The sequence below is a fragment of the Bombus flavifrons genome, chromosome 9 (genome assembly GCF_040668555.2).
Source record: "Bombus flavifrons isolate JBK064 chromosome 9, iyBomFlav1_principal, whole genome shotgun sequence".
Taxonomy (NCBI): domain Eukaryota; kingdom Metazoa; phylum Arthropoda; class Insecta; order Hymenoptera; family Apidae; genus Bombus; species Bombus flavifrons.
The window spans coordinates 3,439,234-3,457,410 of NC_138450.1; the positions used below are offsets into that span (position 1 = coordinate 3,439,234).

At 30.2% G+C, this 18,177-nt stretch overlaps 5 protein-coding genes across 6 annotated transcripts; 2 read left to right on the plus strand and 3 right to left on the minus strand.

Moving 5' to 3' along the window:
• Nucleotides 1-159: 159 nt before the first annotated feature.
• On the minus strand, nt 160-7,528 carry Dip-C (dipeptidase C). Its single transcript, XM_069120276.1, has 9 exons — nt 7,129-7,528; nt 5,438-5,636; nt 5,131-5,370; nt 4,717-4,778; nt 4,603-4,647; nt 1,454-1,723; nt 937-1,381; nt 646-797; nt 160-464 (listed from the first exon to the last, which is right to left on the minus strand). The coding sequence occupies exons 1-9, from the start codon at nt 7,146-7,148 to the stop codon at nt 422-424; spliced, it is 1,476 nt and encodes a 491-aa protein (XP_068976377.1). The 5' UTR covers nt 7,149-7,528; the 3' UTR covers nt 160-421.
• On the minus strand, nt 1,731-4,596 carry LOC138183406 (FAST kinase domain-containing protein 3, mitochondrial). Its single transcript, XM_069120275.1, has one exon. The coding sequence runs from the start codon at nt 4,085-4,087 to the stop codon at nt 1,934-1,936; it is 2,154 nt and encodes a 717-aa protein (XP_068976376.1). The 5' UTR covers nt 4,088-4,596; the 3' UTR covers nt 1,731-1,933.
• Nucleotides 7,529-9,132: 1,604 nt separating the features above from the next.
• On the minus strand, nt 9,133-12,916 carry LOC138183409 (GSK-3-binding protein-like). The gene has a single exon (XM_069120279.1). It carries the CDS (start codon nt 11,648-11,650, stop codon nt 11,135-11,137), a length of 516 nt encoding a protein of 171 aa, XP_068976380.1. The 5' UTR covers nt 11,651-12,916; the 3' UTR covers nt 9,133-11,134.
• Nucleotides 12,917-14,166: 1,250 nt separating this feature from the next.
• Nucleotides 14,167-15,432, plus strand: LOC138183410 (bolA-like protein 3). Its single transcript, XM_069120280.1, has 4 exons — nt 14,167-14,417; nt 14,663-14,789; nt 15,112-15,200; nt 15,267-15,432. The coding sequence occupies exons 1-4, from the start codon at nt 14,376-14,378 to the stop codon at nt 15,330-15,332; spliced, it is 324 nt and encodes a 107-aa protein (XP_068976381.1). The 5' UTR covers nt 14,167-14,375; the 3' UTR covers nt 15,333-15,432.
• Nucleotides 15,433-15,806: 374 nt separating this feature from the next.
• LOC138183408 (sodium-coupled neutral amino acid transporter 7) lies at nt 15,807-18,172 on the plus strand. 2 transcript variants are annotated; one of them, XM_069120278.1, is made up of 5 exons: nt 15,807-15,916; nt 16,010-16,225; nt 16,442-16,802; nt 16,876-17,125; nt 17,198-18,172. In XM_069120278.1, exons 2-5 carry the CDS (start codon nt 16,120-16,122, stop codon nt 17,849-17,851), a joined length of 1,371 nt encoding a protein of 456 aa, XP_068976379.1. In that variant the 5' UTR covers nt 15,807-15,916; nt 16,010-16,119; the 3' UTR covers nt 17,852-18,172. The 2 variants fall into 2 exon arrangements, with proteins under 2 accessions (XP_068976379.1, XP_068976378.1); XM_069120277.1 differs by having other exon boundaries at nt 15,834-16,225.
• The last annotated feature ends 5 nt before the right edge of the window (nt 18,173-18,177 follow it).

The window sequence follows — 18,177 nt, forward strand, 5'->3', positions numbered from 1 at the left end:
TTTAATATTTTTTTAATTCCATATATTCTATTAATGTTTAAAGATTATTTTCTAATCTATATTAAGTAAATATTTTGCAATATATATTTTGTTTAATAAAAGAAAAGATGCAGTAAAATTTCGTTTGGAAGAATAAAAGTATTGATGAACTGCACTGTATAATAAAGAATATTGTTTTATTTGTTTCTCTTTATACACAATTTATAAAGGCATGACTTAAACCTATGATACTAAATATTGCATTATATGCGCTATAAGAAACGCGTGTAAAAATATTTTATGACGTTATATGACGTATCACAATTGTTCTTATATCATAAGGAACAGAATATGTAAATAGTGTTTCTTCGCACGAAATTCTTCGTTATACAATCGCATATTTTATACGATGTATTCATTGTTTTCTCATATGTAATCAACTTCATTCTTTTCTAGCGGCCATCCATTCTTCTATTTCTTCCACACTATAATTAAACGGTGTGTTATTGTAAGTTATACTTACATTTTAATTGCAAGTGACATCAAAAATCGTGCAGATATTAACAAATAAAGTGCGTATAAATATTAGTAAATAATGAATATAATTATAAGACGAATAATTTAAATATCAGGTAGTGTAAATATCAAAATATGCAAGAAACTTACGTGCGTGGCACATCCGTTAAATTTCTTACGCCTGTTTCCGTTATAAGAACATCATCTTCGATCCTAACTCCACCCCAACCACGGAATCTTTTCAATTCTTCAGCAACGATGAATTTTGATTGATTTGGATTTTTCAGTGCTGCATCTAATAACTATATATCAACTATCTTTTTTTATATTGATTGATATGTAAAATTTTGTTAATATTATTGAATCTTTATAGATTCGGAAAACTTTAATATTCACTACTTTCTTCACATTCTTATAATCTATTACAGTTTTTTTACTTACGCAATCAATAAAATAGCAACCTGGCTCAATTGTCAAAACCATACCAGCTAGTAAAACACGACTGGTTCTCAATTTTCTTAAGCCTGGAGCTGATGAACGTTCAGGATGTCCTGGAAGATATCCACCAACATCATGAACATCTAATCCCATAAGGTGTCCAAGCCCATGAGGCTGAAAAACTTCGTGCAATCCTGCTTTTATCATTTCATCAACATCGCCTACTAATAAACCACCGCTTCTTAATGAAATTAACATAGTTTTATTTGCTAAAAGATGCATATCTGTCCAAAGAACGTTAGGCTTTGCAGCATCCATCACTGCATCACGAGCAGCCAACACTGCATTATAGATCATTTTTTGGTCTTCTGTAAATTTTCCATTAACTGGAAAACTACATGTAATATCAGCTGCATATCCACAGTAGTTTCCACCCATGTCAAAAAGGCTTATAGACAAAAAATAATATTTTTTGTAAATAAAATAAATTTCAATTAAAATGTCAGAGATCAAAACTTACCACATATCACCATTATTTATAACTTTATTATTGGGAGCACCAGCATGTCCATAATGTAATATAGATGCATTATGTCCAGATCCACAAATACAAGTATAAGAAACATGCCTACAACCTCCTATGGAGTATACATAATGCATAAAAGCTGCTTCTGCTTGAAATTCTGCAAATCCTGGTTTCACCATTTGCATAATAGATTTGTGAGCATCTGAGCTAACTTTAATCACATATTCCAGTACCTTAATTTCTTGTGGAGATTTTATGACTCGACTATAAAGAAAAGAAATATATATGTCTTCACATAAAACTTACATCTTATTTTATAATAATATAATTGTCAATAATTATATAAGAAATTATTCAGTTTTCATCTATGAAAGATTTTATTCTACACATTATACAATATATTTCATTAGACTACTTTTACAATTTCTATCAAAAATAGAGAAATTTATATTTTATATTTCTGTTACATATATGTTATACAGAATTTTCTGCAGAATGTAAACTTTTCAACAAATAAGATAACAATTTATTAGATTGATTCCAGAGTTCTTGTATTGTTGCATAATCTAACATCATAACTTTAAAACCTAATTTCTTAATCTGTCTCTTTTTCATTATTTGCGGTCCTATTAAATGTCGCGTATTTCTACAATAATACTCTGGTAAATAAATAAAAACTGCAGTATTCACATTTTTCTCTTGATCTAAATTCAAATGAAATACCGACGTGGATACCATATGCGGATGTATAAGAATATCAAGAATATAGAAATTAATAGGTGGTAGTCTATTCAATATCACATTTTTACTCAATTTTTGTTCTCCCCCTACCAAAGATGCCAATGGTTGATATATCATGTTCACTGCTCTTCTAATTCGAACATCTAAAACTAAAGGTTTCTCTACTCTTCTTAGGGGAAAATGTAAAGATGGATATTCCTTAGACTCTAAAAACATGGTAGCATCTAGTAATTTCAACTTATTTTTTATGCGATTAGAGAATACAGAATGATTTCTCAAATGAATTTTATGCAGTAATTGTGAAATAAATATCTTATCAAAAAATTTAACAGGATATTTTTCCAAATAAGTACAAGAAAGAAGAATATCTAAAGCATCATCTAATTTCAAATCATGAAATTTTACTGATAACACATCATCAAAAGTTTTCCAAAATTCAGTACTATTGGGAGGATGTACATATAATAATCCAAATGGTGTAAGAATAGAAGACAATGAAGAAGTTGATATATTCATAGCATGTTTCATAAAATATTCCCCACATTCTGACAGGATTCTTTCATTTCTGATTTGCAAATCCTTACAATAATTCATAATTGTAACTATTAATTTTGAATCATCAATTTGTGATACTTTAGATTTCAAATAGCCTTGTAAAGTACTTTCTATTCTATCATCAATGTAATCTTTTACATGTAAACTATGTATAAAATTTATTAGATCTTTTTCACTACATGCATTCATGCTTATACTTGCCCACTTACTGGCACTCATTAAACATTTCATTGCAGAAACATCATCATGAAAAGAATCTAATATTTCTGCAATTTGTGTGCCTGTTAATTTTAACCAACAGTCAGAAAGTTTTCTCTCTAAAATAAGTTTGACCATATTTTTACTTTGATTAAAATACTTTAATAGTTTAAATAATGCTACTAATGTATATGTATTAATCTCTTGCTCTTGAAGCAAAATACCAACCCATAAGGTATCTATTGATTTACGGTACTTAGAATCTTTATAAGATGATAAAATCTTTATTAAATTTACTAATTGTGCAGGTGAAAACTCTCCATCTGTTGCTCGACTTAAAGCTTCATTGCACATGAAATCTCTATATATATTTCTAGATGGACTAACTTTATCCTTTTTTAGGGCTATCAGCCCCTGAACTATTATTTCAGCATCATTACTATTAATAATTAATTTAATCAATTGTTTCATTATCATATCTCTAGTAGTATTATCAACATCAAACTGCCTATTTCTTTGCATTTTATTAGACTTCTGTTTAAACCAATTATTTTCTAAGTCTATAACTTTTCTTAATCCTTCTAAAGCTACTCTACAATTGATTTCTTGCGAGATCTTGTTGTCTAACGTAGGATAGGCACCATTAGTTGCATTGAACAGTTGTAATCCTTGCAATGCCTCTTCTACGTTCAAATCTTTGAAACAGTCAAGATCTGAATAAAATAATATTGCAGTTCCCTCATCTGTTTCTATGTCTATTCTTTGGTTTAATGCTTTGTTTTTCACATTAGTGTTACTTTTGGAACTTGCATTACTTTTAATCTTCTTAGATATATCAGGAACCTTGTAACAATTATCAATAATAGAAATGCTATTTTGATCTTTATTGTTACATATGGTTTCAATATTTTTGATCTTTCTAACAATTAAAGGCACTTCCTGTATTTCTAATCCCTCTTCTACAAGAAGGCTAGTCTGTGTTAGACTTTGTTGTTCAGCGTATTTTCCAGAATTGGACTCATAGCTTCGTATAATAAATTTAGTGATCCAAGCAGAGGATTGCATGCTCATACGCATTAAAAATTTTGTCCATACATGACCAGCTAGTATCATCTGCATAAAGCATACAAGCATCTAATAAGATTAAGTTTAACAATAATTCCTTCGTGTCTTATTTAATGTACCTTCTCCAATTATGAAATGAAAAGATGAAGCAGTATGAAATGTCTCTTGCAGAATACAATAAAATTATTTGTTTTGAATTAAAATAGATATAATGACTAGTATTTATATCTTGAACCTGTTTTCAATGATACTTTTAATTTAACGATTTTATAGAGCCATTATTAAAAGGCTTCATGTAAAAGACTTGTGACAAACTTACAGAAAATAATTATAACGATATATATCGATATAATAAATCGACAATTGCTCAATTTCGATAGCAATTTTTTAAATTTCCATGTATCGTGTGAAATTTCGCCAATTTCAATTTGATATATAGTAATTAATTTTTACATTTTATATGTTCTACCTTGTATATTCTACAATAAAATAAAAATTTCTTCTTTGGAGCCATTTATTTAACTCTTTCGGTCGAATTAACGTATTTTTACCAGACCGTATAATATTAATTTTGTAGTACTTACCATTCACATATTTCAGGATATAAAATTTTATTGTCAACTTTGAACCTATAACGCGATAGAATGTAAATAAATAAATTATTTATAATGTAGAAAATATAGAAAACTAGTACTCACTGACTAATGCCATCAAAAGTTGCCTCTTTTGCTTGCAAGCCACTATCACTATTTTGACCATTCTAGAAGTATAATAAAAGAAATAAATATGTTTGCAGACCTAAATTAAGTAAGCTATTCACTAAAAAGAAAACATACGCGTAGGTAGAATCAATAATAATTTTATTCGAAATTGTACTATTCGTGATTTTTTCTCTATATATTTTCAAGAACAGTATCGAAAGTAATAATTTAATTTTCATATTCTTCTTGACTGTTTTATGACGAAAAATTGCTATTTAAATTTCAAATAACTTTTCGCAAGAATTTAGTTACATTTCACTTCCGAGCGATAATAAATGTATTTTTAAATAAGATAGCCCCTAACTAAGTGTATGTAGTCCTTTAAAATATTTATTTTAAATACTAAATTACTAAAGTGAGAAGAAGATTTGCTTGTTTTGATTTCAAAACTTTAGCTATCTCGTCGGTATAATAAGTTTCGTCTACTGCATATCGTTTTTTAAAATCGTCCAAACTATGTAATTTTCCTTCCCAAATTGCATATTCAGGCGGTAATCGTGGCATAAATAAAATGGACGTTCCTGTTGCTAAATCAAGGGCACCATAACATCCTGGCTCTTCAACAGCGAAACACCATTGAAAAAATGACTCCTAACAAAAAAATTACATAAACAAGATATGTTATATTACTGTACTATATAATTAACGATTTATTTACCTGTCTGAATGGCCAGCATATATCAGTATCATTAAACGGAATCTCAACTCCTCCTTCGAGAACAATAAAAGTGCCTGTAGTTGGTACTTTTGTATTTGAGTTAATGCGTTCGACTAATCTTTTCCGATTGTTTTGAAAGAGGGACATAGGTACTTTTAAAGTAAGATTTCCCCTTTGAAAGCATGATTCTAGTCCATTCCTAAAATGATATTTCTATACTTATCAAGTAATAAAAAATACGAAAAAATAAAAGTTTTATTTATTATTACATTAACAAACAATCTAATTTCCAATTTAATAGCAAATAATTTCAGTTCTAATTTATATAAACCTTTCCATCCAATAAAAACATCTTGTATGTTACAATATAATATAATCTTGCTATATTGTTCCTTGTAAAATATCTGAACAATAATTAAAGAAGAAAATTAGTAACAACGTTGAAAGTTCTTGTAGGTATAATTTTCTATTAACAATTTAATAATAGCACAGAAATAAATAGGTCGAGTATTCGATATATCTTTATCATAAAAAAATAATATTAACAATAAGATTATATAGTTATAAAGTACTACATATGAACAAGATAAGCGTTATCCTTATTAGTGAAAATATGCTCTTAGGATAAAGAAATAACTAAAAAATTCAATGAGAATAATTTACTGTTAAATTTATTCAATATACGTACAATTTTCTTACAATCAAAATAATTACGTCACTTTAATATTTTTTTACCGATATACAAATTCCTTCGCCCAGTTATAATTGCTATATTTAAAAGTATACATTTTTCAATTTTTATTAAACACATTTAAAATTTTGAAAAATACTCCAAAGTAATAAAATTCTAGTTTTATAAGACTTAATACAAAAATCTGTTTTAAAATGATATTAATATCGGTAATCGGTACATAATTATCGATAATTATCTGCTTTACATAATCAAAAAATAGTAGAATAAGACCAATGATAAGTAACATTTTATTAAATGGAAATTGTATTTAACATATGATAAGTAAGTAATCACTGATTAACACTTTTATCTTTTTATTTTTTTATTTTTAGAGATTAAAACATATTTGTTATAGACTGTATTCAGTATTCTCTATAGTATATATAACACTTTATGGGGAATATGTCCAAATATTTAAAAAATTAATATAAATATAATTGTTATGTTAAATAACAATTTATAATTCTATAACTTCAATTATGTATTAAATGTGATATTAGTATTAATGTTTCCATTAGATATAGAATTTGAACATTCTGTATATATGGGTATACCTAGTATCCTTCTTCACGCATGCGCAGAAGGAAATTACCTTTAACATAACCTTAAAGTTTGGCAAAATATTGTTGTAAAAATTAGAATTCAACATTACAAACATTATCGTATTTGCTGGAATAAAAGATAGTCGTTATGGTATAATTAATAAAGCAATCAGCAATATAATTGACAGCATTATGTAAAGGTATTATAAGGTACAAGTTAACAAGAAGGAAAACAAGTTGGACAAAAAATGATGCACAAGGGAAAAAAAGTAAACAACAAAGTATTTGGAATACAAAGAACAAATAATTTGTTGCTATCATTATAACAATTATATATTTATATTCAATAACAGTATATAGATTCCTAATTAATATGGGGGATATAATAAGAATCAATAAATTGCGTCTATACATACAAATGCGCAGTGTCCGCCATATTACTTTCTCATTTGCCGATTTGTTGACAGAACAGTATAGTTTTCTTATGACACTAGTTGAATATAGACTTTGTAACGTAAGCAATGACTCATGCAATGTTCAAATTACGAAAATTCCATTGATACTTGTAAAATCACTTTTCACGCAAATGTACGATTCACGACCCACTTTATTATCTTTTATCTGCAACAGTCTAAAGGATCACGTGATGAATTTCAACCGACCAATAATATTTGCAACTTCCCGCGTAACGACATGGAATGATTGGCCTTTTGTTATCATTGCCAGTCATTACTCATTACATACCTGTATGTTATATATACATGTATTAAATTTATTCTTTATAAAACAACATGAATCTAAATCAAATAAAAAGAGCAGTCAAATTCACTATGTTTTAATCAATGTAAATTAATATTATATTATTTTAGATCAAACAAATGACTTAACATGTCTTTAATTTAACCTTGAAATTTGATTATTTAGCGACTAATATTTTTAATCAATAATCAAGACGAATTATTGTTAATAAACCTTGGTGATTTTTATACGAGTATAAAACTCACTGTTTTACATAAGCTAAATTAATGTATAAAAATATAACTTTTATCTATGAAAAATGAAAAATATTATTGTACTAACTTATAACAGCAATAAATTGCAGATTTCCTATAATAATTTTTCCAATTTTTCTAACATGCTTCATATAATTTCCTATTTACATATTTTTTCTTTTATAATAATATATCTAATTAACTTTGATTTTTAATAAATAATTTTATTGTACGATTACATGATTCTATGTATACATATTTGCAACTGACTGGCTACTTTAAAATATATATATTCATTGCTTAAAATTTTGATTGTTAGTTGTGTAATTTTTATTTATAACTGATTTAAGAGAATCGATGAAATATTACGATTTGACAACTAATTTGTTCATGAACTGCTACTTGATTTCGAAATTCTAATTAAAGACGGATGTCGTAAAACGTCACTGATAACGTACGAGCGTGCATATGTATATGTATGTACATATTATTACTCATATATGTCAAAAGGAATAATTTTAACTATAACTATTTATAATCGCGTATATGTTATTTACGTATACCAATTTCCGTTATCATCTATTTCTAAGAGGTGACGCAAATGTTTCAATCTAGCCACGTACATTATTTAAAACGTCAAAAGTTATTTATCGTACAGCTCTTCCCTTTAATTCTATCATATCGATAAAACAACTCAATATTCTTTATTAACCGTATTTTACGATGCTATCAATGAATATAATAACATAGATGTAAAGAATCATTCCCTTTTGTAATTTTTTACTTTTGCTCCTCGCTATCGACAATATTTCCATTACGTAACATTATCTGTATGTAGAGTAAATATCAAGCACCGGTAAATATAAGTTGATTCCCATAATCTTGTTTAAAAGTAACTGAAACACTTTATCGGTATTATTATCTGACCACTACACTACCATTTATACATTAAGTTTTGAGTGTTTTTAAGGAAAAATAGAAAATTAAAATTTTTTACTGATGTATATTAAAGTTATTTCTATATCATTTTTTATATTACATTATACAAATTTGAAAAAATATGTACTTAGGAATCTTTAAGAATAGAAGATCATTAAATAAGAAGTTCAAATATCTCAAAGATTCTGTTGTTCTTTTATTGAAAGATTATCTCGTTTAATCACCGAGGATATTATGATGTCCCTGTAATACCTTCACGCATGAAATATGTTTTCCATATATGTATGTACCAAGGTGACTGGATAATTTTCGTAACAAAATTTCTCCGATACTTTTTTATGGCAACAGCACAAGTTAAAATCTACATTACAATATTTATAATATTAATACATGCATAAATCAATATAGTAGCTAATAAAAAATTCTGAAAACAATAATTTCCTAAAATACAACTCACTGGGTAAAAGAAAATATAAAATAAGACTAAGATGAAATCTTTTACTTGTTTATTTATAATTAAGGTTCGCCGGATGACAAATCCGGCAATCACAACGAGGTATATAACTTCCTTGATTTACACTTTAACGGTGAATTTAAAGACAAATCTCTCATTATCTACACACTCATACCTATGCGAACTCAAATCGTTGCACATACACGCACAAAATACACATCAGGAAGAAACGCGCTAATTCCCCATTCATTCGCTCATACATATGATCACGTGCGTTCATCGGAACTGTGATCTAACGTAATATTTGTAGTTGTGAACTAGTTAACATTTGTACAATATGTAGACATGACACGATACGAGATACCGTGCTTTTATTTTGTCCGGCTCTTACAGGGCGATATATTACAAAATCCACCTTTTACCGGATTTTTCTTCATATCAATTCCGAAATCGTAAACTGAATTATGCTCTACCGTTAAACCGAATACGCATGTGCATCCAATATGCATACAACAAATTTACACGCGCGTACAGCGTTTGTTACGTCGCTAACGATCGATAGTGATAAATAACTATATATGTACTTAATATATGCAGAGCGAATGTAAACCTACCATGTATCAGTCGTGTAAGAAACCCACGCACTCGCGTATATACTTTTACAACAAAGTCGGTTTACTATCTCTCTTCAAGCAAGTCGGCTAAACACTTTCAAACGCATAAAATGGCGATAATTCGTGTGCGTACAATTACAGAACTTAAATTTGAAAGTATACATATACATAATATATATAACTCAAGTAACGAACGCTACATTGTTGATTCTACCTTAAACAAATACCTCTCGTTCGTTGTGCAGAAAAAAATAAAAAAGAAAAAAATAAATGAGATCACTATCCTTCGAGTTGCGATGCTTCCGCGCGTAAAAAGGCGTTTCTATAATTCGTTGATTGATTTCTCAGATGATTTACATAGTTAACTCCTCTAGTAGTAACTGGACCATAACAACCCGACCAAATCGAGCAAAATTCTTTAACTAATATATCCTATATACTATAGGATACTTTTCGTTCATACGCGTGCTCTTTCTCGTATTTCACGCCATTAAAAAAATCTATAATCATAACTATACATATACATATATAACGGAGGTAACACATGAACTTAAATAAGCATTAAATTATTGGATGCTGAATTATTATGCTAGCCGATTCACATTAGATCGCACATTAAGTTACTACTTCTTTCCATTTTTAAATACCTAATTCAAATTAACTACCAGATTACTTTCTATAATTACAAAAAAGGTAATAACTATCAAAGCAAACAGAAAATTATAAACGTTTTTGTATAAAAAAGAGAACAAATAGGTTGCAAACGATTTCGGCAAATTTCAATTGTCAATCACTACTTCCAAAACCTCATCTTTCTAGTACCCTGGACGCGAGAGCAGCACTCAGGAACTCTTCCTTTTATCTTTTTTCATTTATTCAAAGAGGGACAAGAATCGCAGTTTTGAAAAAAGATCGGTGAACCTTGTTGTCATGTAAATCGAATCCGAGGGCTCGAATCGAGGCAGCCATGTCTTCCACGTAAGCCTCGTGAGTCGTCGATACAGGCGAGATTAGCCGAATTTACACGATCCGTGCGTATGAAACTACTTCGGATAACAACATACCATATTTACAAACACGGCCATGTAAGGCCGTAAGTTCTTGGCTAATTATGTTTACCTCGTTGTACTTTCTTTCGATACGAGCCACACACATATTTCGCTTAACGGGCGAATATGTTCTCGCCTGATAACCCCTTTTTTCTCATGTATGCACATACACAATATATACACACAGAGTATATATATATACACACGAGGTATACCAAATGTATAACCGTGGAAAGATACACCAAGGAACAAGAATGACTGTTTTAATAAAGGACACCGAACTTTTTTTCACTTTTGTGTAGTCTAGACACCACAAAAATCTGTTTAAATCTCCATATACCGGTCTCGTATACCGGCCGCACTATAATTCATTTTCACAGCTCAAGTGGTTTGTACACCGGTGGTAACTGTTCGTCCTCCGAATCGTAGAAGTACGGTTTTCTTCGATAAACCGTCGACGATTGTTCATCATCTTCCTCCTCCTCGGAATTATCCAGATCAACGAGATTCGCTTGAAGTCTCTTCACAGCCTCTTTTATCAAACCACCTTCTCTGAGCAATTCTTGTAAAAGCTCATACGGGTCGTCGTCTCTCGTTGTCGGCCTTTTGTGATGGTGATGATGATGAGCCAAGTGATGACGATGATCGTGGCCACCGGTGTTCTTCATGCCGCACATCTCACAGCTACTGGGATCTGCCCAAGACCTCGAAGGTATTTGATATGGTGATGGTCGGTTTTTCTGACTGATGCTAGATTTAGCTTTCAAACTGGATAGTCGAAGGTTCTCTTTGATTTGAGAGACAAGAAGATCGACGTCGCGAGAAAGGAAGTCCTGCGTCGTGTTGGGCACTACCTCGATCAAGTAGGTTGTTTCCTCGGCGCTCGGCATGGCGTAGGTTACTTTCCCCCGTTCACCGGCTACGAGAACAAAAGGACAATGGCACGAATGCCGTGTTTACACCTCCACGTCTGCGATACTGGCGAGCAGCGGCTACAATAAAGCCGCGCTCTCGGCCAACGTGTTATTGTCCTCTCTCTTTCTTTCCCTTTCTCCTTCTCTCTTTTTTTCCTTTCCTTTCGTAAGCAGGCAGAAGGTTCTTCACATTGCACACATCAATACACAAGAAAAATACTTCCCTAGCTTACTGTTTCCGTTTTTTTTTATTTTAATTGTTTCTTAAATATATTGTAATTTTTTTGTCAGAGTAGAATAAACCTGTCTTTGAATGATATAGGTAACTGAATTGATTAAGCCTGCCTAGCTTTCCCAGTTAAAGGTGCACTTGATGTTTACGAACATATTTAGAAACGTTCGTGTAAACATAGATGGCCTAAACTAGCAGTCGCGTCTCGTAATCGCATGGAACGCGTGATTCACTGTGTAAATACGCACCATTTATCCTACCCCCTCCTCTCCAAGCCTTTCCTTTTCTCGAATGTGAACGAATCATCAAGTTTTGCTTGTGCTTTAGTTCGAAGAATTGAATGAACACATCCTCATCGGACACATATATTGGTGTAGTCGGCCACACACACGTACACACGGTGGTTTTAAATTCGTTTGAACGTATATACACGAAAATATTCTTCTTTGTCTATCTCTTTCTTAACTCGATTGGAGTTATTTCAACGTCAACATCGTCTCTTTCTCGATCGTGTTACATTTCGATTCGAGCACACGTTGCACAATAATACACGTTTTGACGCAAGTCTGGCTCCGGCTCTCACACAGCATGTACGGTTCGGAATCCAGAAATCCACTGACGATTGCAATACCTCCAACAAATAACTGTTTTCGAATAATAAAAGGTCGAAAGTTTACAATTTTGAGTAATTCGTAAGTATAGAGATTAAAAAGGGCACGGCAACGTTCCCTAGAGCTAAAGCGAGCGGCCGCTCATCCGTTAGCCACAAATCTTCTACTCTCTTATTATTGTTTTGGTTCTGACGCGCATGCGCACTTTCCCCCACGCTCGTGTAAACAAACCGTTAACTCGTGAGCTCTAGCGAATCGATAATATCTTTACCACTTCCTTGTTGCACGGTGTCCCCTGCACCCCCCGGAAAACCGTGTGTAAGTGTATATACATATAAGCCTATAAGGTGAAATGATTTCACTTCGTAAATTTTTCGCAACGTATCGTTCGGATTCGGGCTAAGCATGAATTTCGGTGGAAGACACACGTACACACACATCATTGATTCGTTGCATAGACATATGAAATATAGACCGCCATGCTTTATGAAGAGTGTGGTTCTCGTTAAAAAAGAGATAGAGATATATTACGTGGTCTCTTTTTCTCTTTTTAATAGATATTCGTTTTTAATACATAGAAAAGGAAGGAGAGACCTTGTTATTTATCTCTATTTCTTTTTCCACAAGGGCCATTTTCTCAACACGGCATTTGCGGTCTACACTTCTCAAGTCTATGGTTTATTGCATGTATGTATGTACGTAAGTTGTATGTTGCTCCTGAAGCGCTTCAGCTTCGATGAAATAGAAGGATCAGGGGTCGCAGGGCAAAGGGAGGGAGAGGCTGCAATGTACGGATCAAGGTTACACTCGAGTCCGTGTTAATCTACGTCATCCTTTGCCAAGTTTATGGTGCGTGCGCATACGCGCGTGTACTCGATTTCCACTTGCGATATATGTGTTTACGTAAGCATTTATCGGCAACCAGCAAATCATTCATTAGATCTAATCCGCGAAACAACGTAACCTGTTGTGCATCCACTTTCGCAAATTTTCTTCTAATTGGCTGAAAAAAAATGACGAAATCATAGGAAAGATTTCATATACACACACATTCGTTGATTGCATCATCACGAATATGTATTGGCTCTTGTTACATGTATGATTATTTACTTAACATATGTATCGCAACTATCGCGAATTTGAAAGGAATGACATTTTCTTCTAATATATCTACTAGTTTCATTTAGAGATTAGGGGATACAATGTTTCTTTAAATATCAATACCAATGAAAGATCGTTTATTTGGATGTGTGGATGAAAATGATGATGTCGGTTGTGATATAACGTTCGGTAAAAATAGCTTGTAATTTTTGTTACGAAAGGTGGGTTAGTCGGTAATAAATAGATTAACCTCACTTTTTATGAAATCAATATTTATCGATCGAAAAATCATTCATCAATTTTGACTATATTTTATATTTTTGATCTGTTATTGCATAATTCAGTTTTCACTATTTCAAGCTTTTTATGTACAAATTTACTGAATAATATCATTAATAAAATTTTTGTTAAATGAAATAACATCAAATGTAATGAATTTGTGATAATAATTTTCAATTGATGTCAATTTAATATTCGATTCGCGTATTCCATGTATGAGTAAAAGTAAAAAATATATGTATGTATTTTTATATTTTTTAATGCGCTTTTCTTTTTTTTACAATGTTATAGAATTAAGTAGATGGCGCCATCTTAACTTTATAGTTAGCAATCAGCTGATCGAGTGAAATATTGATGCTTATGTACTCTCAGTTGACTACCATTTCATTTGACTGTTTTCAACGAAAAGTTGTCACTTATTAGATCATAAACAGAGAAACAAACGAGGTTTAAACAAACCCGATCTATTGTAATAACTATGTTCGGTCGTGTGTTTATGTCAAATTTTCGTAATATTTCGGTAGGTACGAACACACTTCTCATATAAGTGTACGTTTACTATCGAGCAAATTGTTCTATAATTGAAGAAACTTTATGATAGCTACCATTCCCTCTTAACATGCCAAAATCAGCTCGTTAAATACTTATTATTCACGTTTGAAGAAATTCCTAATATCCATATTTTCATATTTCCTTTCTCTTCAAAAGAGAGAAATAAAAAACTCTTGAAGAATGCGTAAGATGAATAAAATGAAAGTTTTGCAGCTTCTATCGAGGGTATGGAATGGACCCAACAGGGTATTGGCTGGTAGAAATGCTGAACAAAAAATGATATCAATTCTAAGAAACAAATTTCCTCAAGCTAAACTTATAGAAGTTAATGATGTCTCAGGTAAAATGATTGTGAAAAAGAAGTAAATTATGGTATATATATTTTTATTGCGTCAATGTAATGGAATATGTAATAGAACGCTGATGCTTGTTAAAAAAAGTTATCTTGATCATTATTAAGGACTAAAGACTTAAGAGTGATTTGTCTAATATAGAAATATGAAAGAAACGTTAATTTCATTCATTTAAGATTCTATGTTATTTATTTTTAATTTAATATTTTTGATTTAGAAATATCTTGCTTCTAAAAATTTTAAAGATATTCTTTCTATCTTTTAAATTTTTTTAAAGCTTGAAGGAATGTTTACATTTTATTATTGTAGGAGGATGTGGTGCAATGTTTGAAATAAATGTTATTGCACCAGAATTCAAGGGATTGAACACTATTAAGCAGCATCGATTAATTAATGATGTAAGAAACATTATTGAAAAGATATTGTTGCATCATTGACTTTTTTTATTGTAATTATTTCCACAGGCCCTTAAAGAAGAGATTAAGGATATGCATGGAGTAAGAATATATACAAGCGTTCCTGAAGCTTAGATTATTTGTTATTTTTTACGAAACTATTTCTTATATCATGTAAATATATGACTGAACTGTATAAAGTTTTATAAATTTTGCATATAAATATTCATATATACATCTAGCAATATTTATTTGTGTTCACATATATATAAAATTCAATGTTTATTTAAAGGATTTTAATAATATGAATGATCTATATGCATAATAGAAATGTGTACAATAAATGACTAACATAATTAAATAGATTTTATTTTTCTATATATTATTTTACCCATTCATTCAATGTTATAAAATTTGATATTTTGTTCCCATCATGTTATCTTAAATAAACATTTTGTTATAAAATATAAAATATTAAAAATAACATACTATATTATTACAATTATAAAATAACACATTTTATTATTTTTAAATATATTAAACTGTCAATTGGCTTTAAATAAGAAAGAATGTCTAAAGTACTATAATTTATCATCTAACAAGTTTTCAAATTTAGTAGTAAGTTTAATCAAAGTTAACACGGCGACATCACGCGGATTCAATCGGCAATTCCAAGTCGGAAGGTTTAAAGTTCACCAATAGATCATAATTGAAACAAAGTATGTACTTGTAATATATTTCTTAAAACAACAATGTTATTAAAGTAACGAACATAATTTTATTTTCTAACGAACTTTGATACAATTATCTAGTCATAGATATTGCTGATAAATTTTCTTTTTACTCGAAGAAATGCATTATCCCAGATAAAACTTGGATAGTTTATTAGTCAGGAATAACCATTCAGATTGCAAACATCATCATGAATTGTTTAATAGGGAATACGGAACGACTTATTACCAATGATATGTTATTATGTACTGCACCAAGTCCTTCGTCTATTCCTAATGCTGAAAATGCTCGATCAGGTATTATGTTTATTATTTTACTTTATAATACAGTTTCTAATTTTTCTTCAAACATAAATAAGACACATCTGTCATTGATTTTTTCTAATAATTCTAATTTATCTACTATGTATATGTCAAAATAATGTACAGTAGTAAATTTTGCTTATATATTTAAGCATTTAAGGAAATGAAATGTATTGCATATTTTTTATTAATTGTTGGTAATATTTGCAGGAACCAGCATATTAAGTACAATTTTTCTAATTGTGAATGCCACCTTAGGAGCTGGTCTTTTAAATTTCCCACAAGCCTTTGATAGAGCTGGAGGATTGGTCAGTTCTATTAACGTGCAACTTGTTGCGCTTATCTTTATTACTGCTACACTTGTCATTCTAGCCAATTGCAGTGACATTACAAATACCTGCACTATGCAAGATATGTTTGCTAATTTTTATGGACAAAGGTCATTGTTTCTATGTGCGCTTTGTATTGTGATATATAGTTTTGGATGTTGCTTAACATTTTTAATAATTATTGGTGACCAGTTTGATAGAATTCTGGCAACATATTATGGACTTGATTATTGTTACACATGGTAAACGGAAGTATATATTGGAATATTTTTGTATTAATATTACTGTTTTTTATTAACTAATTTAATATTTTAGGTATATGTCCAGAACATTTGTCACAACTGTGACGTGTAGTTTATTTATACTACCTTTATGCTTTTTTAAAGGATTGGATGTTCTAAGCTATGCTAGTTCTATCGGTTGCATAACTATTTTATATGTAATAGCATTAATAGTCTATAAATATTTTACAAATACTGTGTATCCCATTAATTCTATGAAAATATGGCCAGACAACGAATATGAGGCACTTCAAATAATTCCAATAATTTGTTTCGCATACCAGGTATCCTATTTTTAAGAATGTTGTGATTTTAACTCGTTGCTTAACTCTTACAAATGATTTTTATATTTGCAGAGTCATATGACAGCAATACCAATGTATGCTTGTATGAAAGAACGCAATCTTAAAAAATTTACATTATGTGCTATAGTAAGCATGATTATTTGTTTTACTGCTTACACAGTGGTTGGTATTTTTGGATATGCGACATTTGGTGCTGGAAAAGTGCCCAGTGATATTCTTCAAGGCTATGCAGACAAAAGTATAATTCTCACTTTAGGGATTATATTCATAGCAATCAAAAATTTTACTACATATCCAATTGTCTTGTATTGTGGTCGTGATGCGCTTCTAAGTCTTTTAGGAATGGACAATAATTCTATTAAATTTAGAGTTTTTATTACATTGATCTGGTATATACTATCTTTAGTAATTGCGGTACTAGTACCAGATATTTCACCAGTTATTAATTTTCTGGGTGCGTTGTCAGCAGCTTTTATGTTTATCTTCCCAGGCATTTGCCTATTTCAGAGTACACTTTTGAAAGATTCGGAACTACATTTAAATAAAGATCGACTGTTAATATTTTTTGCAATTTTCATTACTGCGCTTGGTGCGTTTATATCTGGTGTTATACTTACAGAAGCAACAGAAGATTTGAATATAAAACCTAACAAAAGTTCATTAGTAACTGGATTTAGACAGTTGAAAGAAAATCTATGTACTTAGTATATCTTATAAGATTTGAGGTTGTAAAATATTTTACACAAGAAAAATTTGTGTAAACTACTAATAAGCAAAAGAAAAAATGTCATAAATGCTCGTATAATAATTTTATCATAATGTCCTGTGATTTATAACTGTTATAATTTAGCTAAATATTTTAATATTCCCTGATAGATTGTTTTAATTATAATAGGAAACAGGAAAGACTGATACATATGCAAATATAATGGTATGTTTGTTATATTATGGCAGAAAATCTATATAAAGACTAAAATCTATAATTTTTTTATTTTTGTACTGCATTCATAAATCTTTAAGACAGAGTGATA